General features: G+C 37.1%; 1 protein-coding gene across 1 annotated transcript in view; it reads right to left on the bottom strand.

Moving 5' to 3' along the window:
* LOC114359376 (nicotinic acetylcholine receptor beta2) overlaps nt 1-27,285 on the bottom strand; it is a 57,307-nt gene that overhangs the window by 2,812 nt on the left and 27,210 nt on the right. The window contains exon 10 of the mRNA XM_028313753.1: nt 25,324-25,436. Coding sequence (XP_028169554.1) covers nt 25,324-25,436 — 113 coding nt within the window. The remainder of the gene's footprint in view (nt 1-25,323; nt 25,437-27,285) is intronic.

Raw genomic sequence — 27,285 nt, 5'->3', positions numbered from 1 at the left:
CTAATACTTTCCATTCCTTCGGTACAAGGTCGGTAAACCTGGTATTAAAACTTACATTGTGGCGGCACAAGGCTTAAAGACCTTGTAATGTTTAAGATATATTAATTTTATTTTTGGCTTCATGTTAATAGATATTATGTTTTTTTTCTTTGAATATTAATAATAATGCATTTATTGACATACACCTGAAGGCGTTCGTGAATAACTTGTTTAGTATAAAAATTATAGCTATATTCAAAATACAAGGCTTATGCACCCTGTGCCGCACTGAAGTAGGGAATTCTGGTGGGTATTCTAGGGATGTGAAATACAAATATCGATAGTTTAAATTAAGTTTTAATAAAAATTAAAAAAAGTAACAAACAAACATGTTTTAATAATTTAGTCTAAATATTTTACAAATAAGACATACGTGCATAAATACTTAAATAAGCTATATATAAAGAAAACATATTATTTAATAACATTTAGTTACAACTTCAAATGTTTGTCACGAAAAACATTACTTAAATTAGCAATAAATCGTGTAGCAAATTAAATTATAATCAATTTGCAGTTTTGATTTTGTTTGTTTTTCTTGACGCCATGTCGACATGTGCGTTTCTTACGAATGCGAGGCAACACTGGCTGCACGAAGCTAGCGTGGGGTGCGGTACCAGGTGCGCAGGGTACAAGGTGCTTCGACCTGGTTTCGCATTGTGAAGACATTTTATTACTTCCGTGCGGTACCAGGTCTAAAAACCTGGTATTAAGGTAGGTACATCATTGGATTCTATTTTAAGAATACATCATAGATATATATTCATCACTTTCCTACACCGGACCCAATTGAAGTTATGCCTTTCGCACGACAAGGAAGACTATAATTTTCTTAGCCGCACGGTAAGCGAGACGTACACAAGGACTATAGACCTGGTTTCGCACTCAACGTGTTAAAAACACAGCATTGAGGCAATGAGAGTCACATGATTTTATTGTTAAAACCTATAATTGCTCTACATCCATAGCGCTACTATAACAAATGCGTTACAGTGTTCTAAAAACGAACTGTTTTCTCATAAATTTACAACTTCTGTAATGTTTTAGCGATAATCAATTAATCACACTATGATCTACCCGCCTACGCCCGGTCGCACGCCCCGCGCTAAGCCCCGTATATAAACGGGAGCTTAAAGTTCTTTGATCACGTACAGACTGACACTCCGGTTCACGCAAATAAGATGACATCTTTCACTTATATTTTCAGTGAAAATAAATCTCGCTTTTCTGAAGCCCTTTTGTGGAATTCCTTTTATTCTTCCAAAGCACATTTATATTATTATACCCTTATACGCTCAAAGCATTCTTCAGTCAAGATTTTTCAAATTAAGGGTTTTATTGTTCGTTTACAATGGAGTGCTTTTACGTAATAAACCGTATGTTCAGTTTGTTAAATGGATTGAAAGAATATTTAGTAACATTCAGCTGAAAATGGCACGCACGAGCTGCAGTATGTCATTTAATGTAATGTTATAGTTTACGTTATGTATGTGTCTTTTTTGTATTCCTGAAAAATCGGATTTATCGAGGAAGGCTTTAGGCTATATAACTTCACCCTACAACCAATAGGGGCGACGCAGTAAAGAAAAATGTTGCAAAAACGGGAAATATTACTCAACTATTTTCACGCGGACCAAGTCGCAAACACAGCTAGTCTTTCATAAATACAGTCCGTTGTAATTTCATAACTATCGCAAACCTTTCATTGAAACTGTACCATTCATTGCGACATTTTACTCTTCCAATAAATTGCAGCCATGCGCGTCAACCCATATATCATTGGGCTTAAATTGAGGATTCCGAACTCATACAAAGGCGGAGCTGTGTTTAAGCAAGTCTGAATATTGCATGTATTTTTCAACGTGACCCAACAATATGGAGCCTCGGTCATCTCAGTCTGGAAGCCATTTATTTCATGGAAATTCTCATACATTTCGCTGCATTATGACGCTGGCCCATAGAGTGGACACAAACACAGTAATGTAAAAGCTTACTTTAATGTGTATAAATTCTTTATTAAACAATATTGTAAGAAAATAGGCTTTACACTCCTCACAAACCATTAAGCTAAACACTGTCGTATTTTAAATGGACCTAAATTCAACTCGAGTTACCACCCGGTAGACAGATGATTTATTTAACGTGACATTCTACAGAGGAGGCTCATGACCAGCTTTGAACTTCAAAAGGCCTTCAAGAAAATATAAACCAAAACCCCCAATTTAAGAGAATCCAACTACCTGTCAGACGATTACGAAATAAACAAAATGGGTAAGTAATAATTGACTCCTTTGGTTCCTTTTTTTCTCCCAACACATTATTATAACCGACTTTATTCCCTATCATTGACATTCACAAAGTTGTTCAGTGCATGTACAACCCAGCAATCGGTCGCGATCAAACTTCGCTCGCATCGTCAGATAACTCCCGTGGGCGCGACGGATTTAATTTCAATGCAGCTTTGAATTCTGTTTGCCTTCAATTTTCGAAGTAAATTTAATACCGCAGGTGAAGCTGAGTACCTGGGATAGGTTAGCTTTGTGTTGAAGTTATTAACCTACTGCTATAAAAAATTTACAGTAGGGCAAAATGGTTAATGGGCGAAAATTCATATCGACTCATTGGATCGTCTTAATGACTGTCTTTTTTATGGACTGCTCCTCTGAATGATAATCTCACCATTTCTCATACACACTCAGTTTAAGTTTTAAGTGTTAACTGGTCAGTGAAAATCCAATAAAAACTGTCAGTTTACAGAGAATTTCAACAGAAGCTTTCACATGGACAGTCAGTTTTTGAATGTAACGTCAGTTTAACTGAGCGTGGATGTCCAGCTTCCGCCAATCTGTCAACATTTTAAGAAGAGTAAAGACTTCAACAAACTGATGCCCGTTCTCACCATCAATCCCTAACTTTTAAGAGACCCCTATTATAACATATAACAGGCATTTTATGTTATAATATGGTCAGTTTTTATATGGGTCACTTAAAAATTAGGGATTGATGATGAAAACGGGCATGAAACTCACAAGCAAAGCCTAGAGGAGAAATTCTCTTTATTTCAAAACAAACTTTTTCAAACACACTTTATTTTATACAAATTACCAAAGTTAATTATCTAATCAGCCATTTGCAGGACGATTAAGTTAAATAACTAGATATCTCGTTAAAGAAAGCAAAAGTCCGTGTTAAAAGAGCTCTTAGAGACCTCAATCAAACGGATCCGAGTTCTACAGTTAGTTTAAAGGCGACTTTCAGTCCTTTCAGGGTTCCTTCAGGCGGAAACCCTATTAGGCCTCAGCCTCGAACTTAGCGGGCAGCGGGGCGGCGGCGGCGGCGGCGCGGAAGCGGCAGGATCTTATGCGTAAAATCAAATAGACCGGTTCTCGAAAACAGCGGCGCGGCAGCGGCGCCGGAGCGGGCAACGAGCGGGCAGCGGCGAGGGAGCGGGCAACGAGCGGGCAGCGCACTCCTTCTTTTGCCCACAATAAATTGAGCGTAAGGAATAAATTTGAATCGAAATAAAATTTTCGCCGTTGTTCAGACATTTCGTTCGCGAATAAAAACAAATATCTCGACAACACAACCCCGAACACAACACTTCGCCGCTAAAGCGTCGCGCGAGCTGCCCGCTGGTTTCGAGAACGGGTCTGCGTTGCCCGCCCCGCTCCCGCGCCGCCGCCGCCGCCGCCCCGCTGCCCGCTAAGTTCGAGGCTACATTTTATTACTTCCGTGCGGTACCAGGTCTAAAAACCTGGTATTAAGGTAGGTACATCATTGGATTCTATTTTAAGAATACATCATAGATATATATTCATCACTTTCCTACACCGGACCCAATTGAAGTTATGCCTTCCGCACGACAAGGAAGACTATAATTTTCTTAGCCGCACGGTAAGCGAGACGTACACAAGGTCTATAGACCTGGTTTCGCACTCAACGTGTTAACTACCCGTATAGATAGGAATCATATTATGGCCATGTCATCAATTATGAAATAGACCATGGAAAAAAGACAGACAGAGACAAATATTACGATTGACAAAAGTAACGTAATGCTTCTTCCCCACCTTNCCGCGCCGTCGCCGCCGCCGCCCCGCTGCCCGCTAAGTTCGAGGCTGAGGCCTTAGAGAGCAGCTTCCGCCTCGATAGGAAACTGAAATCTAGCTGAAGATCTGGCTAGACAAATAATGTCGGCGATTCCTGGACGTATTCTCGATTTGCAGATCTTTAAGATTTTTAAATGTGAAGCTCTGTCTAAGCTTTTTTGTTTGAGTTCCTTCTTTTTGGTTGGTTTTTGATGTCAGCTATAATTTTTTGATATCGGTAAAATTTAGTAATGTTAGCTTATCTTCTTAATTCTCAAGGTTAGACTTTGGTTTAACACAAACATAGTATTGACGTTGCTTACAGCAAAAAAGTAGACCTTAAGCTCGATTCACACATATCGGTGAAGCCACAGTTCCGTCACAGTGTCCGCTCAGTTCAGTATCAGTGCTACAGTGTTGCGTCAGTGAAATATTTTGAATATTTTAAAATGTCAGAGAGCTGTTTCAATATTCTTGTTCAGAAACTATGAAATAAGTTATTTTGTTTTTGACGCGGCGGCGTCCGTGAACCGACAAAAAATATCGTCGTCAACGAATACGTCCGTGATTGCCGGTGTCGGCACTGACACTGAGAGCACTGTGTCGTCACTGACACTGACAAGTGGGGATGCGTTCATAGAAACTGTATGAAAGAATATTTCGCACTGTGCCGGTATTGAGCCTGAACTGTGACTTCACTGACATGTGTGAATTGGCCTTTATTCATTACACATCTCTACCTGAAAATGAAAAACATATATAATAATATAACGTTTGTAAATCGCGTATCCAACAAACTTATACCCATCACTAGAGGCTACTCTAGCCTGCAAACTGTTGATTTAGTTCAAAATAATTTTCTACCCGCCATATTGACCCTTCACTATATAGGTCACATGCTGGTTAAATTGCAACTGGCTTCTATTAGGTTCTAAATTGGTTGTCGATATAGTGATATAAGTCTATTTTGCCTATGGTTTCTGAACGACTATGAAACTTTTTTGTTGCTCAAACCTGAAGGAATAGATTGGCAAAATTTTGAATAGGACTGTAGCGCTTCGGTATACCATATATCAGTATCAGTGTGCATAAAGTACAATTTTTCATTTCACAGTTTTCAGAGGTATGTGAACATCTAATAATATTGCTATACTACTTCATTATCACCAATACAGGAGCATGATCCTCTTTAATTTACCACAGGCAAACGGAGTCCCTCTTACACAGCTAATAATGCAAAAATAATAAAGCCAGTCAAAAATAACAAGTAAAGTACTGTTCTGAAAAATAAAATAAAATACATTTCATCAGAGAGCGTACTTTAACAAAACAATAATCCATCTGTCGGCAGAGCAGACGTGTGCCAATTACTACACGAAAAAGGGATGAAACTGACAATTTGTTACAAACCTGCGCCTAGTACAGACGACAACATCAGGCTACCTATTTTTGTTGTAAATTCGCTTTTATTTCAACTAAATAAGTTCCTACAGTGTTTAGCTCTGCGTGCTGTCATACAAAAATGCTACAACAGTTTTTGAACAAGTCAGTCCCGCGGGTAGGAGTTAAATTGAAATCCGATATCCGGATGTCCAAACGCGAGCTGTGTGGTTATACAACGCATAGCTTAGGGAGAACAGCCAGTGCGTTTCGTGCAAGAGCTGAATGAGTATGCCCAAAGACCATTAAACAAACGTTAACGTGGTATTGGTGTTAAAGATAAACGGTAGCGTCAAATTGCAGCTAAATAATTAGTGGTTCATAATATGACTTTCGACATTATGTACATTTTCTTTTCATCTCTTGTTCGTGTCTTAAAAAATGGGCTGCAACTTGTTGCGTATCTTTCTTTTATGTGTACGTTAGAGAAATGAAATTAGTTGCTGTTTTCTTTTAGCCATAACAAAAATTATTCCGCAGCAAACGAAATGCTGAGCTAGATCTCCTAATAAACATGGTGCCTAACATAAATACTCGTAGTTATAGACATAGAACCACAATACTCTCCGTCATCTTAAAATCAAAACAAAAGATGGTTTTCATTATGGCTTTGTGTGGTTCACACATAAAATAGACTGTAAGTTGATAAATAAAATATGTTAAATAATTAGGCGAAGCCGCGGGCAAAAGCTAGTGTAAAATATAATAAACTTGTCATTCCATCTGTCAAGACCGTGGACTCACCCAAACGTTCATATAAATTCGGACTGCAACTGCACATGTTCGATTTATAACCAATCGACTAGCGATGTTCCACAGTCCATTTGGAATTCAACTCGCGACTCGACTTTTAAAGCGAGGTTTATTCGAGAAAATAAGGTAAATCGACTCTTATTCTCTTTGATATTGGGAAAAGGCCTTTAATCCTGTGATCTACTGATTATTATTTCAATTTTGTTTTTGACAGATATTATTTGTGTGTGACGACTGACGGCATTTGCATTTGCGGCGTAGGACGACCACCCTCAAGGTGGACCGACGACTTCATAAAGGTAGCAGGAAGGCTGGACGCAGGCTGCTACCAACCGTCCACTATGGCAATCATTCGGGAGGCCTATGTTTAGCAGTGGACGTCCTATGGCTGAAATGATGATGATGATGTAGCGATGGGGCAAAACATTTGTCTATTTTATATTTTACTAGCGGCCGCCCGCGACTTCGTACTCGTGGATCCCGTTTCACATCCCTTAGGGGTGGAGTTTCGTAAAATCCTTTCTTAGCGGATGCCTATACGTCATAACATCTTCCAGTGGTTTGGGCTGTGCCTTGTACCTTTAAGTTATATGTATATATTTAGATAATGTAACCTAACTCATTCAGTGTATAACCAATCGGCTGCCAGCGCAGTATCTCAACCATTTTAAATTCAGCGCGCCCAAGCCGCCATTTTGAGCGCGTTACATAAGTTGCTTACTTATCTCTGGGTGCAAGCCGCCGCTAAACTCGCAATGTGTACAGTTGGCCTCAGAAACTTATGACTTGGGCGGGGAAATTAATTTTCTACTGTCTGTAGATCGTCTGAAGAAGAATTTACAGTATTCACATACAATTTATGAGGTCACGTACTTAGTTAAATTAGGTTTTCCATAATCATTTCAGCCACAAGACGTCCACTGCTGAACATAGGCCTCTTCCAATGATTTCTGGATTGGCTGGTTGGTAGAGGTCTTAGATAAGGTCATTAACGAAAAACGCACTCGAATGTAACATAGGTAATTTGAATATGACTATAAAAAACATTGTGTTATTGGAGTTATTGATAGATCTAATAACATAAACTTTTTGTCGTTCGTCGAAGTTCATTGGTTAGCCTAAATCTGGAGGTATCACAGCTTAATGAAAGATTAGATTGATTCAAAATGAAAACAAATTACAGAGTATTTTAGCGTGTCTTTCTATCCCTATTCGGGATTTTGACATTCAAACTCCCTTTAAACCACAGCGTTGAGGCCACAAAACGGATCTTTTCGAGTCTGACTGTACGTACTGGGAGAAATCCCTCGCAAATAAGGTTACCTAGTGTATCTAAGAGTTTGCCTGTAGTATCCGTGTTTACATTGATACGGACGCTCTGGGGACATACCCGTACATCTACTTTATAGCGGAGTTTTAAAGGTGAACAAATTTTTAGTTTAGCATTTTCGACGGGCGTTACTGGACGAAGTTTTAGTCGCGTGAGTACGTCAATTTTATTTATTTCACTTCATGCGATCAGAATATGTATTCGATCCTTTACAATAAGAGCCTCTTCTTTTTTTCTCAGCCGCTCTTCACAATAAATGTTTGTTTGTACACAGATATAATTTAAACTAAGCTACTACGTGGATATCTGTTATTGGCTTTCCATAGGGTTAAGTGTTTAATATTACATTGAAATCTGTAAGCTGTTGTAATCCCTAATAAATAAATAAATATCTGTTTTTATCACATCTCTTACCATCGCCTTTCACCAGCTTTTTCTTTATTTATTTTTACGACAAAAAGCAGCATGAATTGTGTCTTTTAGTCAATCTTATTAGGTCAGTTATACCTTTTTAAATAGCATAAAATATTAAGATCCTCATACTTTTTACTTCGAAATACTTTGCTATCACAAAATAATTCGATCATAAAAGTATATCCCTTGACAACAGTGTATTATCAAAAAAAAGAAGCTTTCATTTCGAGAATTCAGAATTACGCGCTAAAACAATGGCTATGAAAAAATCTAATTAAAAAGACTCCAAAGTTTCCAACTTTATTAACGAGTATAAAAAACAGACATCATTTATTATTGTCGAAAGTTATTCACGAGAACTCCGTAATAGATTACATCCAGTGAAATATTGAAAGCCGATAATTTATAAGGCCTAGAAAAGGCGAAATCGTTCATAAGTCATAAGCTCGTCATATTTTGCATTCAAGTCTTGCTCTCTGAGATAAGCCGTTCGCTATTAATAAAAGAAATGGCGGCTAACAGAGTGCCGCCATTTTTGAAAGCCGAAAGGAACTGGGCGAATGTGGTCCATGAACCAGTAGCGATACTGTTATGGTGGTCACATTTTGCTGCCACGCATGTGGGTAAAATAAAATAGAAATGTTTTGGTGGGATATATCTTATTAATGAATTCATAATGCTACAAATTATCGCAATTTCCCTAATTTGATTATTTTCTAATTTGTGCTTATGCTGAAAACCTGCTTAAATCCAATTGTCGTAAGTGTGATTCCTTACGTCAATAACTTCATTTGATATAACGTTTTAAACACACTCTAACTCAAACTCAAACGAAACGCAATAGTAAATTAATGGGCACAAACTATGCAGCTTTAATTAGCTTTTAATAATGTTGTTTAATTCTTCTTCATTCGCTTACCAACATGCGTTAAAGAAACAATAATGTTTTGTTTCATCGCCAAAGTACTTAAACCTAATTAACATTATGTATTCTCAAAACCTCACACAACATCCACTTTATATTTGAGTTGCGTCCAAAACTCATCGAAAACTCCATTCCCGAAAATAAAATTACAATTTGAAACTTACATCGCCCTTAATTAATATATCGAACACCTAACAAGAACTTGCGTCGTAACGAACGTTGATTGTCTATATTGCGAAGTACGAATTCGCCATCACGTCCGTGTTCGTTTTCGAAGTTACCGAAAACTGCCTGCGGCGATGGAATTCGGCGAATTGCTATTCCAGACACGTTCCTTCGTCTTGCGATAACCGCAGTTCATTTTTGAAACGGCGGTATAAATAGCACCCGCAGGGCAAATAAATTTTAAAGCCATCATGGCGTATTAAACAGACGATACCTTTTTGTGGCACGCTCCTTTTTCGTGTATGATTTTTGATGCGGCGACAAAAATTTAATGCTAGTTTTTAAAGGAATCGTTAAGGTGTTTTATTTTTCTGATGCATACTTATGCTACCTGATATATTCTTCAAACATAAAGGTTCTTACGACGTTACTTATAGTGATGATAGTCATAATATGTTATTTCGTTAAACTTCAGCGGATCAACTGAAAGTTTATAAAATGTTTAAATACCAGAAATTGACAACCTTTTATAGCCATCAGACCTATCGATTTTAGAAGACTTTGGGTTTCAAATGAGTTTTAGGCGGAAACTGACACATTGCTTTATTAAGTACGGACCATTAAGCTGGTGGTTTGAAAGATAAAATTAGGATAAATGACCTATTTAAAGCTACTCATCCTAATTTATTTTTAGGTTTTTATTATCTGCTTAGGTATCCATTAAGATATCCATCCAAAAGAGCTTAATGGTTCGTTCTAAAATTACCCATTTATCCAGTCGGAGTGTGGTTTCTGCCTTCCTGTATTATATTTTATTGGATGCATGACTAAAATATTAGATTTCAAAATGACACCACACCACTCTGCTAAATCGAATAACATCGCATTTCGTGCATTTTATATCTGACTGCCGCCGAGTTCCCGACTAGGAGCAGTATAAAGAAATTTCAGGTTCAAAATTCTTGGTTATTTAAAGAGAATAAAAAATACTTGTTTACAAGTCGATCCAATAAAAAATAGTTTGAAAAAACTGTAACCTGACTAACTACGGAAAAACATCAATTCGTTCGGCTCACATACTGAAGTGTGCGTTCTCTTCTCTCTCCCTTCGTCTCAAAATGTAGCGTATGTTACTCGGACCATAATAACTAATCATGTTGAACCATGTTGAAAATCATAATCCTTCCTTTTAGCTTCACCGTAGTCGGGTAAAAACATGCAGGTCGCACAAATAAAAGCCCAGTTACGCGCTACCGTATATCGCTCATGCACACATAACCGTAAAACAGCCATGGCGTTTAATCTTTATCTATTGCCGTATTTGGCCAATAACTCGCCACTGACAGGTGGAATCAGGCGTCAGCCATCAAGATGGCGCCATTTGTTTTGGCACGAGACCGGACAGCTGCGTATTTGTTGAAATTTTAAAAACTTTAAGCCGTTTTTACACTGCCAAAACGTTTTGCGTTGTACCGACTATATTGGTAAAAATAAAAATCAAAGCTACAGAAATGCATTAAAATAAAGAGGAAGTGAAGTTTCATTAACCTCAATGAAAGAATGACACAAAACAACAGGGTAGAGAAAAAATAACTCCTTACACTTACTAACTCCTTAAAAATTTGATTCTTCTTGACTCTATATCTAAAACAAGACTATATGCTAAAGCTTGAGGATCTGATGAACAGAATAAAAATAAATATTCACTTTTAGACTTTTAAAACTTTTACAGCCAATGTATGCAGCAAATTAAACAAAACCAAAAAAGGACTCCAGGCGACTTGAACCTTCTTTAAATCTCCCCAAAAGCCCTCACGAAATATACGCTCTCCCGACTCCCATTTTTAAACTTTATCGAGTTAAAAACCTCTACACGTGTAAATTGGCTGGAATCCGTAATTCCTGTTCTAAATCGTTCCAGAATCCCGGCTCCGCGGTTTTTAAGTACCCCCAAGAGTGAAGTCTATTCCAGGGATCCGATAGTAGGTCCCGTGGGAGACGATCGATTGCAATTTAAATTGTGCTGATTTCTTCGATCGTTGTCAGTAATGAGAGCACGTAATTAGATTTAATACAAGGGAAGGCTCGTCAGTAGGCTCTCTGCCCAATTAGAGAAAAAATGGCACAGAAAAAAGGGCAGCATTTCCATACACCATATTATTATATTTATTCATTATCATCATAAGCTCCACAGAAAGAGGACTCTCTACTTTACTAAGGCAAATAGAGAACTTGGCCTATACTTCTCCCTTACGCTGGCCACCCGGATCGGGGAAGTCTACATACGTATTTAAGCAAATAATCTATAATTTAAGGAAACACATGCCCTCATCATATTCTGATATTCTGTGCCTAACCTAAACATAATAATTAGTCGTTTTTGTCTATTTTTATGAGTTGACGTAACATAAAACCGAGGATAGGAGTAAGTGATGACAATAAGTAATCCGTACACTACATAGGGTCACTTTTTCACTTCAGTCACTTTTTTCAACAATGTGAGATCGAGTGATGAGAGTTTATGCTATTTCACACAAAATGAGTCTTATCCTACACAACTGCTATTTTCTGAGGTAGGAAGGGTTCATAGCATGTTACTTTTATGTTGTATTTTCTTTTTTCATATTTTCACGCCATTGTTTGATATCAGGCCTTCTGTATAAAAGTGTATTATGAACAGGCTCAATCTCGTATAACCGCGTTTCGACTAATCGTTTTCGGGCACGAGATAGAAGCGAAACAAATTGCAAATGATTCGATTATGATGTTTACATTAAAACAACGAAGTCTGACTTTGAGGAGTCAATTTTTTTTAATTTCGATATTAGACAACGGCTATGTTGTCCTTGTACAAAATGAAAAAGGGTTGTTTTCGGTTTACTAAGCTGTGATTTGTCAGTTTCAGTTGTTGCAATGGACCGAGATAAAAGGAAAAGTCGAAACTATGAGACTTTTAGTCCNAATTAGATTTAATACAAGGGAAGGCTCGTCAGTAGGCTCTCTGCCCAATTAGGGAAAAAATGGCACAAAAAAAAGGGCAGCATTTCCATACACCATATTATTATATTTATTCATTATCATCATAAGCTCCACAGAAAGAGGACTCTCTACTTTACTAAGGCAAATAGAGAACTTGGCCTATACTCCTCCCTTACGCTGGCCAGCCGGATCGGGGAAGTCTACATACGTATTTAAGCAAATAATCTATAATTTAAGAAAACACGTGCCCTCATCATGTTCTGATATTCTGTGCCTAACCTAAACATAATAATAAGTCGTTTTTGTCTATTTTTATGAATTGACATAACATAAAACCGAGGATAGGAGTAAGTGATGACAATAAGTAATCCGTACACTACATAGGGTCACTTTTTCACTTCAGTCACTTTTTTCAACAATGTGAGATCGACTGATTAGAGTTTATGCTATTTCACACAAAATGAGTCTTATCCTACACAACTGCTATTTTCTGAGGTAGGAAGGGTTCATAGCATGTTACTTTTATGGTGTATTTTTCTTTTTTCATATTTTCACGCCATTGTTTGATATCAGGCCTTCTGTATAAAAGTGTATTATGAACAGGCTCAATCTCGTATAACCGCGTTTCGACTAATCGTTTTCGGGCACGAGATAGAAGCGAAACAAATTGCAAATGATTCGATTATGATGTTTACATTAAAACAACGAAGTCTGACTTTGAGGAGTCAATTTTTTTTGTAAAACTACGGGTAAATTATAGGATTTGGTGGACAAATGGAATAATACTTTGAATAGTTAATTTTTTGCTACTGGTTCAGATAAAAACTTTGTTTAATAAACTATTCTTATGATAAATTGAAGACAATACAATACCTTACTATGTAAGTCTCAGATATATTCAAGGATGACTGCCTGGCACCGCTGTTAAAATTTCACCAATTTGTTAACCATTCTTCAATCGATAAAAGTAGAACCTTTTCACATACTTATAACATAGAGTTTGTCACGATTCCAAGCTCAATAGATTTATCAAATTACCCTCCAGCGTCTTACATGCCATTACTTACTCTCAAACATCGTTCACTCATTTTTTAGTTCGCACTCGGCTTTTACGACTTCCATTACAAAGCACCTGCGATGGCGCTTTCAGAATTTAGTAAGCCACTCATTCACTCATTCGTTCGTTCGCTCCCTACGGACCCATTCGTTCCGACGACTTCGTCGAACTCCATTTCACGTACTAATTCCTCTAATGTCCTCAATGATACTAGATAGAACAGAAACAAAATTGACAGTCTTAAATTCAAATTAAGCAAGATTTATATAATGACTTTTAATTATTGAGAGCGCCCTACGCCATTTCTTATGCCCTACGATGTTTTACTCCTGAATTTAATACGTCCGCTTCTTTTATTATAATTTGCTGAATATAAATTGGTTCTGTGTTTTGGCGTGTCTAGTTTGTAGAGATGGTGTAATTTGAATATATTCTGTGGGAAAATGTTTTTTTACCTTTCAAGGGGCTTTGGGGATTTGTTTTTGCGCTTTTCTTTACTCTGTATTATGTTTTTACTTAATGCTTTTTGTTAAGGGAATATTTTAAGGTATCGTGTTCCATGAATACCTAAGTACATTTTTGGGAATAATTGAAGATTATACGATAATAATATCTCAAGAGATGGCTCTCTTTCAAAATTAATACTCGGTAGCAAGACAAGGAATTAAAAATAGACCTCCCCAAATTAGACTACTGAAATATAGTGTCGCTAAAATAGTCAACGCCCACTTCTAAAATAATTAGCCTGGAGGCGTTATCTAGGGTTGATTAGTAGTAACTTTAATAAGTAATTAAATATTACAAATAAACAGTACAGTAATCTTCAAAAGATACTTTAAGGGTAAAATACAACATGAGCATTTTAAATGTTTCTGTAAGAATACATCATAGCAAGTTCAAATAAATACCTACTGTCAAAAGATTTTCAAATATTGGTACAGCAATAACATCCGAATAAAGCAGGGGATGAAATATCTGTCAATATGATAGAAGTAATAATAACCACAGTGTAACTATAATAAACCCGTTCCAAAAATAGCCGCTAAGTTACAATCCGGAAGCTCATAAACTCTGAGTGTAACAGTGCTCAAAGCAGCAGTAAAACTGGTAACCGCCGACTAATTCACTTAACAGCCGCCAGCCAGCAACAATGTCACTCAATAGAGGAAATCACTGAGCACAGGCGAGCTCAATTGTTTGTATGTCCCTCAGTACCTGCCATAGTAGGAGAACATGCAGTAGAAAAACTAGGTGATCATGTTTTTGTAGCAAAAGTGCAACTATTAATAAAACTGCATAAGATACAACTTCGTTGATGATACATAACATTTTGTGTTTCGCTGACCATACGAGGATGATACAAGAATATTAATAAATCCTTCAAAATGTAGACTAAACCTTTATTAATTAAAAATATACGATAACAGATAAAGGTGGATAGAACGATTCTTAAGTGGCAACCACATTTCCTCAACTCTCTCAAACGATAGCTATTAGTGGCTGGATAAAAAATCAGGAGATCGAACTCCTTCTGTTCAGAGTAGACTATCAATTTAACATAGAAATCTACGAATCTCCAGATAACAAAAAAAATCAAGCATTATATTGCACAACACTTTGACCTACAACTGTAGACCTTTACGCCCGTATTCACCAACGATGCTTGCTTAAATGAAGCAGCAGATCGAACGCACAGCATTGAATAGAGCTCTGTGATTGGTTCGTGTGTCACCCTGTGCGTCCACGCGCACTGTGTGGCCTCATAGTAATGTTTGTGAATACGGTCGTTAATCTGTCTAGCCAAGTAATAGGCTAGTTTCCTAAAAAAATTTTTTTAGTCCTTCATGTTTAATATCAAAAAATATTGGACACATATATTTTTATTTGTCAATCTAACAAATAATTACATAGTTGAAGTTCCGCACGACGTCACAACGTGCGGCACTTTTATGCAAGCATTGACGTCACGGGCCTCTTTTTATGAACTTTGGCGCGCTTTATCTCTTTAAATTTTCATTAGTTTGAAAAAGTGAAAAATACGTGTAGAGTATTTTTTGATAAGTTAACTGACGGACTAATTAAAACTCTTGCTTTTTGACCCAGGAAACATCCCTATTGTAGTGAGCCTACTCTCTTCAGACCCTAGTTATGTCTTCACACTCGCAGACGAGGAGTGACGGTTTTATTCCTGCGCTCAGAGATAAAAGAGCTGTATAAAACACTTATTAACTACTCATACTAACGCTTCTCTGTTAGCAAAGGTGAACTTTGTTTACATCGAGCTGTTTATTGCTCCTTTATCTTGAACCTAGTTTGGGTTTAACTCTGACTAACATTTAAAATTAAAAAGTATCGAAATAAGAAAACTAGGGTTTATTTATAAGAAAAATTTAGTTAGAAATTGAAATTCTTTCTCAGAATGAAAATAACCTACCTCACTCATAAAAAGGCTTCCTGTTTGCAATCTAATCATTGATAATTAAGTGTAGGTAAGACTATCGCAAAAGTCTAATGCCCGTTTTCACCATCAATCCCTAATTTTTAAGTGACCCCTATGGTAACATATAACAGGAATTTTGTTTTCATAGGGGTCACTTAAAAATTAGGGATTGATGGTGAAAACGGGCATAACTCTACTATAATTATTATAATAATATTGTACTTGTAATACTACTTGTAACAATACGAGTACGAAGAAAACTTTGAAATTTTTCAGAAAGTAAAACATATTGAATTGTGGTCAAATACGTGTCAATTTTAAACTAACATTTTTCTGCCACTATACAGGGTGGCCTGAAAAAGTGTGTTAATCCCCAGGCATCGCCGGGGCAATTCAACGCAGATGTCGCTGTAATAACGTACAAGCCACAATCAAATAACGCTCCGATATTGTTAACGGCCCGGTTTAATCAATACAGACATAATTGGAATAGAGGCAGTATAGATCGCGAGCTTTGAAAGAAAAAAATAATATACAGGGCGGAATTATGTATTGCCACCTAAAAGGAAAGTTGGTAGATAGAAAATTATAATTAAAGAAACATAGCTCGTAGAGACGATGGCCGTTGGGGCAGGAAAGTTCTCGAGTGGCGACCACGGTCTGGAAGACGTAGCGTGGGCAGGCCTCCTAATAGGTGGACCGACGATCTGGTAAAGGTCGCGGGAAGAGCCTGGATGCGGGCAGCGCAGGACCGTTCATTGTGGAAAACCTTAGGGAATGCCTTTGTCCAGCTGTGACGTCATTTGTCTGAGACGAACGAGCTTTTTGTACCAAATTCTATTGGAAATCGACCTTTTCTCGAAATTCGCCGAGAATAATTGGTACTAAAGTAGGCTAAGGGTGGTTAGGTGCCAGTAATTAGAAGCGAATTTCTACGTAACCATAGCGTAGGCGTGGGGTGTCATTTCCAGGGGATTTGATAACGCTGGCGTTAAAAAAGCGCGTAAGTATCTGATTATGAAAAACTTTTATCGGTCTCATTAATCGGCACGAGACTACGAAGGTAATTCGTAACAAATATTCCTCATTTATTTTTCTGTTTTATTTTATTTTGTTTCCGACTGACAGCATGTCGGATCATTATCTACATATATTTTAGTTGCAAAAAGTAACTATTACAACTACATAAGATTCCATAGTGGTTGGCTCGATATGCTGTTGTCTGTGCACCAGGTTTTGGCTTAGTGTTAAAAAATTTAGTCCTAAGAGTGGCTCATTTGTAACCAATATTGTAATAGCTATAAATGTTATAGGCACTAATTTGGTCTTTAATCATATTCATCTTTACTATAGTACTATTGATTGTACATGACTGTTTGTTGCCTTAAATAAATAAAAAATAAATAAAAAAACAAGAACATAAATTTTACCTTAGTTCAGCCCAGCCTTTCTAGTAGCACAGTCNTTTCTCCGGTCGGAATGACGACTGTTTCGGTTGAGGTTCAGGGAATAAAGGAATCAATAAACTTGTACGTCGTGGACGACTACGTTATCAATCAGTCAGTTCTTTTGGGGCATTCCTTTACGGAAAAACCCGACATAATCATCACGAAGACTCCTACGGAAGTTATATTTAAAAAAATTCAGTGTGTTAAAATGCATCTTGTAGCAAGTAAAAATGTTGAAATACCGTCGAATACGTTGCGTGTTGTTCAGATTATTTCAAGTCCAGCTGTGAATGCACGTGTCTACGTAAATGGTACTGTAAGGGGTCCTGAGGGAAAGGAATACTACCTTTTGCCGGGAGAATACGAGGTGAAGGATGGTGTTAGTGCACTTTTAATACACAACGCGTCGCCCAATTCAATCACACTCGATAAAGGTACTCTTTTGACGCGTGTACTGTACAAAGACACTGAGAAATCAACAACAGTCTTAGACTCTTGTAACGTTACATTCTGTGAAACCCAAAAGAATGAGGCATTAAACTGTAACGACAATTTAAGTGAGGACGAAAAGTTAAAATTACAAAATTTAGTACAAAAATATAATCATTGTTTTTCGAACGGACTTCATGATTTGGGCTTCACAGATTTAACGGAAATGGTAATCGAGTTGGAGGATAATGAGCCAGTTGTCTACAGACCCTACCGTATGTCCTACGCCGATCGTGCTCTGGTAAGGAGCATGATACAGGAGATGGCTGATCACGGTATCGTTAGGGAGTCGACGTCGCCTTATGCTAGCCCAATCGTTTTGGTTCAAAAAAAGACGGGCGATAAACGATTATGTGTCGACTACCGGGCGTTAAATCGCAAGACAAAGAAGGAGCACTACCCACTCCCTCGAATTGAGGATCAGTTAGATCAACTGGCAGGTAACAAGGTATTTACATCACTTGATCTGGCCTCTGGATACTACCAGATACCGATAGNGCACAGTCAGCGTCAAATAGTTCGTGACACCCAAAGTAGCCAAAAACTTCAGAACAAGTCTTTGTTACAATAAAATTGGAATAAAGTTGCGTTGTCAACTTTTTTCCCACTTTGGTGTCAGGAACTATTTGACGCTGACAGTACATAGAAATCTTTTCATTCGATTTTCATATTATGCATACGTTACGAACCATTTGTATGTTTGCTTGTTTCAAACGACAACGTCCGATATGAGAAAGCAAGGTCGCAGAAAATTAACTAATAAGCTACTCAATCAAGATCAGGGCAATTATTGGCCCAATTAAAGTACCATCACTGAAACGCGGCTAATCCCGTTTCACCGTATATGATCCTGCATCATAATCCAGGTTCAAACAAGATTACACGTAACTATACCCGGAGTGATTGAGCCGGCCTCCGTCCAATTATCCAATATATGGGCATCATAATTAACTGCACCAAAAGATGATGATTTGCTGGATTTGAGACTAATCACGATAGGATGTAATTTAGAAATCGCTTCACAGAGCGAAGAAAATACACACAAAAAAATCGAAACGAAGCTATTTCGGAATTAAAATTCTAGGTATTGTCTATTTCAGGTTAAATGAAGCTCAAATAAATATACAGCACATCATCAGCATCTACAGTAGTATTACTGTATTACTGTGTTTTTGGCAAATAAACATTTTGAATTTGAATTTAATAATATTTTTTGTCAAACTCTACAAGTCGTTAAATTATTTAATTACGACTCATTCCACATGTTATTACGTAACAATCGTCACACGATTGTGTGTCTACCCACCAAACGCTGTACCAGCATCGTCTCTCATCTTTAATAATTCAAGTCTACACCAGTAAGACTGTAAAGACTCTTGGATATTAGCCAGCCCTCGTTATCAGCGAATTAATATTTACCCACGCAACAGCACCTGCGAGCGGCGATAATAAAACATTCATTCGTTCATCATTCAGTATCCGGGGATCGTTCGTTCACTCGCGAGCGAGGTTATTAGGTTATTCCCCGCTTTATCAAAAGCGAAATTTCTGCATGTCTTTTGATTTTTGTTTATCTATTTTCGTTTCAGAAGATGAAAATTGGAATCTTCAGCTTCTTTATTGTTTCTTTTTTAACGATGTAATTCTTGCAAAGATGGTTGATTGTATCGTTTTCTTGTTTAATACGGTTTTATTTACTCGATATTTCTGTGTGTATAGTGTGAGGCGAGTACATAATGGATCGATTCGCTAAGCGACAAATAAACAAACTTCAAACATATCAGCCGATTTATATTCAGGGACATTGTTATCTCCGCACCAGACAAACAAAACGGAATCTTCAAAAACTTTTAACACAAGGACTTGTCTCTTCGCTAACAACGCACTCGAGATTGGTAGGGATTATTCGGTTTATGCTGAATCGATTCTCCAATCGCACGTCGTTAACTATCGATTACCCAAACTAAAGGGATTCGTTAGCCGTAGCTTTGGTGTACATGCCCCCAAATACCTTGAAGAGCTCAAAAGTGTGCCAATTTGCATATCCACCCTAAGTAAGGGTGTTTACAATGGCTGGGAGAGAGCGGACTGCAATGATTCTAATATTATCGACAAATTCTCTTCAATAAGTTTGACTGAATAAGAAAAGAACGTGGTAACTCGTAAATTGACGTAATCTATACTAATATTATAAATGCGAAAGTAAGTCTGTCTGTCTTGCTTTCACGCCTAACCCACTGAACCGATTTTGATGAAATTTGGCATAGAGATAATTTGAGTCCCGGGAAAGGGACATAGGATAGTTTTTATCCCGGTTTTCGAAACAGGAACGCGCGCGATAAAGTTTTTCCGTGACAGACAAAATTCCAAGCCGGCGAAGCCACGGGCGGAAAGCTAGTATGCTACATTCATGCAGTGACACTGAACCGGCGTAAGCAATATTGCCCATAAATACTGCTCGTTACAAAAATCTTTTGAGATCGTCATAACATATTAGAAACAACTGTGGGTATTTTATGTTTGGAGGGCTAGAATAAAATCATGCCATAAGAGAGTACCTGCTCCTAAACTTCTCTTAGAAGTGAATTTTCAGCTTTCAGGTATTTGAATTACCAAAATTGTTCTCCTTCGGATGTGGTACGGTGTTTGTACACTTTATTTGCTTCTAGATTCTATTCTTCTTTCTTTCTTCTTTATTTGCTTGCTTGTCCTATAGATAATAATAATGAAGATAAAATTCATAATCCTCATCTAATGACTCATTATAATAATCAATACCGCTCCCGCGCCCGCGCATCTTAAGCCATAACGTTACAACGAGCGATTAACAGATGTCTAGGTATCGACGGTGACATAATATTTTAATGCTTCATTTACTAAAGCTGTTGAATATTTAAATTGGTATTAACGCCGTCGTAGGCGGGCGGTAAGTGCTGTGTTCGGTGAGGATTTTACTGAGCAATTTTTGGCTTAAGGACCGGCGATGTCGGCAATTTACTAGAGTTTATCACTCACTTTTATAAGGTCTGATGAAATGGTTAACGGTTGAGTGGGTTACTAATTGAATCGTATGTGACCTGCGAATTAAGTATGTGGTTCTGGGTTGAAGTTATAGACTACTAAGTACTTTATTGCTTAGACCAAATTATTAAGTTGGTAAGTGCTTGCAAGAAACTGCTCGTTTCACTGGAAAATAGTATTTGAAATCTTGAATTAGAAACTGAGTGTAAGAGACAAAAGTAGTAACTGAACTTGTATACTTACTCACTTTGCTTATTATTATATCGATTTTAGAAATAATTCATACTCTCTTCATTAATACGTTTTATTCAAAACCCTTCACAACAACTCCAATTAATGTTTTTTCTTCGCCCACAATTTTAGTCGGTTCAGAATGAAACTGAACTATCCAAACAATAAAATCAACTGTCAAAACACAACCCCGGGCGAGCGTAGAAATCGCTAATTAACTGTTCGAAAAATCAACAATACAACGATGATTAAATAAACAGCGAATGGGAAAATTCGCCCCAATATTTGGACGGGTTAATTTGACGTTGGATCAAATGGCCAACGTCATCGGATTCGGATGACGTTATGCAACTTTACAGTTGGGATACAACAGGTCAAGTGTAACTGATGTACTTCAAAAATAGCTCTTAAATAGAGTTAAGCAGAACGGAGATTAGAAGCACAAGATCATGAGCAACTTTAGCTAAACATTTGCCCCAATATTTGGAGGGATTAATTTGTTCGTTGGATCAAATGGCCAACGTCACCTCATTCGGATGACGTTAGTACAACTTTACAGTTGGAACACAACAGGTCTCAAGGAAAAGAATCTAGGGTTGACGCGTTTCTAGTACGTACTCATATATCTTGCTTGCGATATGTTTAATAATAATAAGTTTTGTCAATTGAAACAGATGAGCGACTCAGTATTTTAATTTTTTGTCCCAATATTCTCCAAAACATTTGCCCCAATATTTGCCATGAAAGAAGGATGTAAAATCTGGCTTACAAAAATCTGTAAGAACTGTCCTAGATTTGCGCTGAAGGAAGTAAAAACACGTCACTACAATAATACGTTTTACGTGTTCGAACTACAGCTTCTATTTGTTTGAAGAACAAACAACGGAGTACAGTTCAAACGAAATTTCACTTCTTCTCTTTACACAGCTAAATAAACTTTTTATACAAGACAAACAACCGCTAAATGCAACACGAAACAAAATTTGTTTTCTCTGTGCCGTGTTTCAGGATTTTTATTATCAATACGACTGTACACGCGATGTTGCAGTGAAGTAGATTAGTCTTACTTTGTTGTGGAGTCGGAATTTGTAATATTCCCGACCGAATGGGAAGTGCCCACAGCTGTGGTGTATTTCTTGTGCTTGTAAATTGCATTTCCACAAAGTATTTGGTGGATAAAGTGGAGTTTCCGTGATTTTAGAGATAGTTTGCAGGTGATAGGAGGAATTTGGGATCCCGTGAAAAACGTAGCGTCAAGCTCTGTATCAAGAATACACGTATAATCATGGCTTTTGCTCGGATTCTGAATTGAGATTAAGCTTGAGCATGCTCATCTCCTACTTAAGTAGGAACTTTTCATAGTCATTTCATAAAAAGATGAGCATTGAGAACGCTAAAGCTAAAAATCTCAATCCAGACATTTTTTGACCAAAAATGGAGACTGACTGTTGCGAAATAGCTGAGTCAGTCAAATCAAAATGAGCAGTTGCCTTTTTGGTTCTAGTCGTTGTACCTGAAGGGAATCAGGTATATTTTAAAGTAAAAATGCGAAATAATTTCAACAGACTTGTGTACTGATCGAATCCAACAGACAGAGAGTAAAACAAAAGAATGCCGTATGATTTTTCACTGTCATAATATCCAAATAGGTTTTATATCACTCGCGATCGCGAACATGCCCCCGCGCGTTGAAGGCTCGTCCTTCAACCGAAACGTCTTCTTCTGGGAGCAACGGAACAATCTTGCTGAAGCTACGCCGTACGACGCCGTTCGCAGTCCGTATGTCAGCGACGCGACATATACCATCACTGGCTCCAGGAAAGACTTTGACAATACGCCCAAGCTTCCATTTANTCACCAGTACAGTTTTTAAGGAGTTTGTAACATCACATGGCATCAAACACATACAGAATGCTGTTTCAACTCCGCGCGCGAATGGTCAATTAGAAAGATTCAACAGAACCATTCTTGATGCACTTTCTACTTCGACCCATGGCAAAGACGAAAAGTCTTGGGACGAACAAATTCTAGATATCCAGTTAGGCCTAAATACGACAACTCACAAAACAACTCAAAAGTCGCCATCAGAGTTGCTTTTCGGGTTTAATATAAAATGTAGGAGTGATGGAATATTAAGTGAAGTCTTAGACGATACAGTGAATATGACAACGACAGAAGAATTAGGAGACATTAGGGATGAGGCTAGGAAAAACATAAAAGAAAAGCAAATTAAAGAGGCGGAAAGGTTTAACGCTCGTAGAAAACCCGCGAAAAACTATAACAAAGGGGACTTAGTGCGTGTTGAACGACAGGTCCCTCACGATGGACAGTCACAAAAGCTAGTTGTTAAATACCAGGGACCTTATCGCGTAGTTAAGTCACTTCCAAATGATAGGTACGTTATCGAAGATACACCATTGTCACGCAAAAATAACCGCCGCTATGAAGGTATAGTAGCAGTGGACAAAATGCAGCCTTGGCTCAATTTTAATAGAGATTTAGAGAGTAGTTGCGAAGAATCCAATTCAGATGACGATATGTAATAAAATAATATATAAAAAAAAACTATGTAAATAGCAATGTTCCAAAATTTGTTCAGTATAAAGTTTATTATTGAATTTTGCATTAAAATATGAATGTACTTATAAATAATTCAAAAAAATGTTTTTACATGAGGTATACAAATAAGAGTAAATGGATTTATTTCAATAAATTGTCTATTTACATAATCAATTGCATTATAAGGCGTTTATTTTTTATATAATATTACTTACTAATTATGCTAATCAATGAATTAATGATCATTTACGGAATGTTTACAACTATTTTGATTTTACCATTAATTTACAAAAATTTTACAATCTTTTGTTTTATTTCAGTTATTTAAAATACAGTTGAAGAAGCATTTATTAGATTTACAAAATGAAATCTACTGATTTGCATACCATCGGAGCACGCACGTCGTTCGTTGGGCTTTGGCGTCGTTCCGGCTTTGAGAACGCTGCTCTTCTTAGTTCCCTTTTACCATATGCCCTTAGTCGTTCCGATGCTCTCGTTGGGTGGCTGAATGAGATCCCAATTAAATGTATTTAGGTCTCCCCTACTGAACACCCTGAAAATATGTTATTTATGTGAGTAATTGTTTGATTAGACACGCGGGATTATTCGTCAAGTTCTTAGGTCAAGGTTAGAAAAGTCCACTCACCTATCATGTTCATCAATTTTCGGCACCTGATTGACATTTTTATTTATTTTAACCACAATATTATAATTTCTACTCAATGGAATTTAATCACAATTTATAAAAGTTAAGTTAATAACTATGTAGGTACATTATTGCTAAAACCGATTGTTAATTATTTTTGTTACGTGGCTGGTGGACGTGGCAAATGTCAAGTCAACTTGACAAGTGATACTTTTTTTTAATGTGTTTTTTTTTTCTCTTCTGTCTCTGCCTCGACTTTTATGGCCGTGCAGTAGAAATGGTTTTTGTTTGTTTTTGACATGTCTTTGTATGTTTATTAATATTGTTATTTATGTTTTAATTTAATTAATTATGCATCTTGTTATTATTTAATTTTAANACAGTACCTACTTACTTTAATGTGTGTTATTTTATGTACGAACCAAATAAATGTTTTTCTTAAATCATCTCTACCTTTATTGCTTTTAGACAAACAAATGCCAAGCGCTGAGAAGCTACGTGCCTTAGCGTACTCAAGATCTTTGGTACTTTTATTACTAACCTAATAGCACTAAAATCCGTATTACAAAACAACTTTCAAAACTAAAACCAATCTCCATCATTTGTCCTGTGATTGGTCTAATATTGAAATTCAACCAATGAAAAGCCTCAAATGCTTTAAATTGAATCAAGTTTTCTTCTGCAGTACGCACCTAATTCCCGTTCCCCTAATTACAACACCGTCACCCCCACTCCATTACTCTCTGCTCCACCGGCCATCACAGCGCGGACACACTACATGAATATTCAAACCGACCTCGGAAATAAAAGTAATGTTTTTTCGTTCTTTATTATTATTCGGCGATAATTAAGACCGCTGTTCCGGCGTTTCTGCACGCCGCTTGAAAATTCATAATTAGTTTGAAAAGTTATTTAATGTTGCGACCAATTATTTTTTATCGATGGTTTGACCAACCAAGCGAGATGTTTTTGGATGTCAGTTACCAACAAATTGATAGGTATAAAACGTGATTTATGTTTTAGTTAGGGTATTACTAATTTACTAGTAATGCTTACCGAACTATCATCGATATTCAATACTTATTATCATGAAGTTTCTTGCTAATTTTATCATTTTTTGTTTCGCTATTGTGTATGCGTTAGGGTTTTTTTCTATCATTTATTTTTCTTTACTGCTTGTCCTTATAAAATAAGATTTTGTGCATAAAACCTTTGGACATTTGATGTACGACCATGTACGACTAACTAAATTGACAATTAGTGGACATTTGACGTACCACTAACTAGGTGTGCACTAACCTCGTTATCCTTGTCGGCATCTTTGATGTGCTGCGCGATGAACCTGACGCTCTGGAGTGCCGCGGCGACCTCTGGAGACAGGTGGCGGGGAAGCATGTTCTCCGACTCCGTTACTGGTGAAAGAAAAAAATATGTCACGTTCTTGATCATCATCGTTATGTCAAAGAAGATTGTATTAGGTTCTTGATCATAATCATCAGGTCATTTAGTCTCCACTGAAGGATCAAGACCCTCTAATTTATCAGAGGCAAATGAAGGTTTTGGCCTACACTTCCCACGCTGGCCAGATAGGTTGTAATTAGGCTACACTCCGATAACTTGGGCACACTTTAGAATAGAATAGAATAGAATAATTGTTTATTTGCATAAAACATGGTATACAGTTGTTACAGCTATAAAATAAGTCCACATGTTTTGCTACATCAAGAAGCATGCAAGTTTGAATATTAATACATAAAAAAGAAACAATGTCATTATAATTATATCAATTTTCAACAGTACAGTACAGTTTTACAATAATAAAATGTCCAATAAATTAATTATGTCAGCTATTTTAAAAAATTACATTTATACATATTTGAATGTCAAGAAATCCTTTATTTCATAAAAACTATGGTTCATAAGCCACCTGTGTAGTCTATTTTTAAACATATTTATATTAAGATCTTTTATTTCTTTAGGGATTTTGTTATAAATTTTTTTTTTTTTTATGTGATAGGAGGATTTTGTTATAAATTTGGAGGCCAAAGTTTAGATCCTGGCTGTAACGTAATTGAAACGGTGGAAAAAGAGGTGTGACTGGTCCCGTTTCCCTGAGTGTGTATTCCCAAGTGTGAAGGTATTTACTGGGTGAACTTTTAAGGTCTGTATAATCTATATTATAAAACGGCGTTTATACCTGAGGGCCGTTGGTGCGCGCTGGCAGAGAGGATGTCATCCTCAGGCGCGGGCGACTTGCGGTAGTCGCCGTTGTCGCTATTCTTGCCGTCACCAAACGCGTCGGTGAGACTGTCTCTGCTGTAAAACCACTTATCATTAATCGCCATTACAGTCACTTACACACACGTAAATGCATAATATTATAAGGTTTGTAGGAATGTAGCACTTGTTTGAAGTGGGTACAGACAGAGTATGCAAGTTTATCCAAGCTTTTGGTTACGGCTATATTCGCGCGGAATTCAATAATGCATATCACAAATATCGCAAATGTCTACTTTTCTGAAAGTCTATAATCATGACTTTTCATTCCTTTATTACGATTCTTATTGATAAGCAATGGGGATAAGTAAGTAATAAAAAGTAATAAGAACTTTCCTTCCCTATCAATCAATCAATAAAATCATTTATTGTGTCAGTTTCCGTGGCATTTATTCCGTTCCTTGCAGATTTTTTGGGAATCTTCACACTAATTCGAATCATTCAAACTGGCCGTCCACTACTGCACGAAAGCCTATATAGAAGTTAATTTGGCTTCAACTACGTCCAGATACTGGTAAGATTTTCAGATACAAGTTGCTAATAGGTACATAGTACCTAGTACCTTAAGTAGCCGGTAGCCACCAATAATAATAGTACGTTCCTATAATAGTAAGCAGCGTATAAAAATTACTCTAATTTCCCACACCTGCTATTTCCCGCACAAAACTGTTTCACTGGCAAAAAGTTTCCACCCAAATTGTATGAAACATCAGCATCCCAGGTGTGCAGCCACGAAACTTTTGACACATTTTTAATCACCACCATTGGGCTAAATTGCGTCAACCACAAAACAGCTAAAGTCTTGAATTTAAATGATTCACGCTGGCACGGGCACTGAAGTTGGAACAATGCTTTGGAAATGTTGCCATTATGTCTGAACTCTATTTAGGTTTATTTTTAACCGACTTCAAAGGAGGAGGTTCATTATCGAATTGAAATGAATCGAGTTTTGAGGAAAATCTCTGAGTCGATTCGTTGAGAACC

Source organism: Ostrinia furnacalis, unplaced genomic scaffold (genome assembly GCF_004193835.3).
Source record: "Ostrinia furnacalis isolate ACB-3 unplaced genomic scaffold, ASM419383v2 OfSCF4337, whole genome shotgun sequence".
NCBI lineage: Eukaryota > Metazoa > Arthropoda > Insecta > Lepidoptera > Crambidae > Ostrinia > Ostrinia furnacalis.
This window is presented reverse-complemented; position numbering and strand designations above follow the sequence as displayed.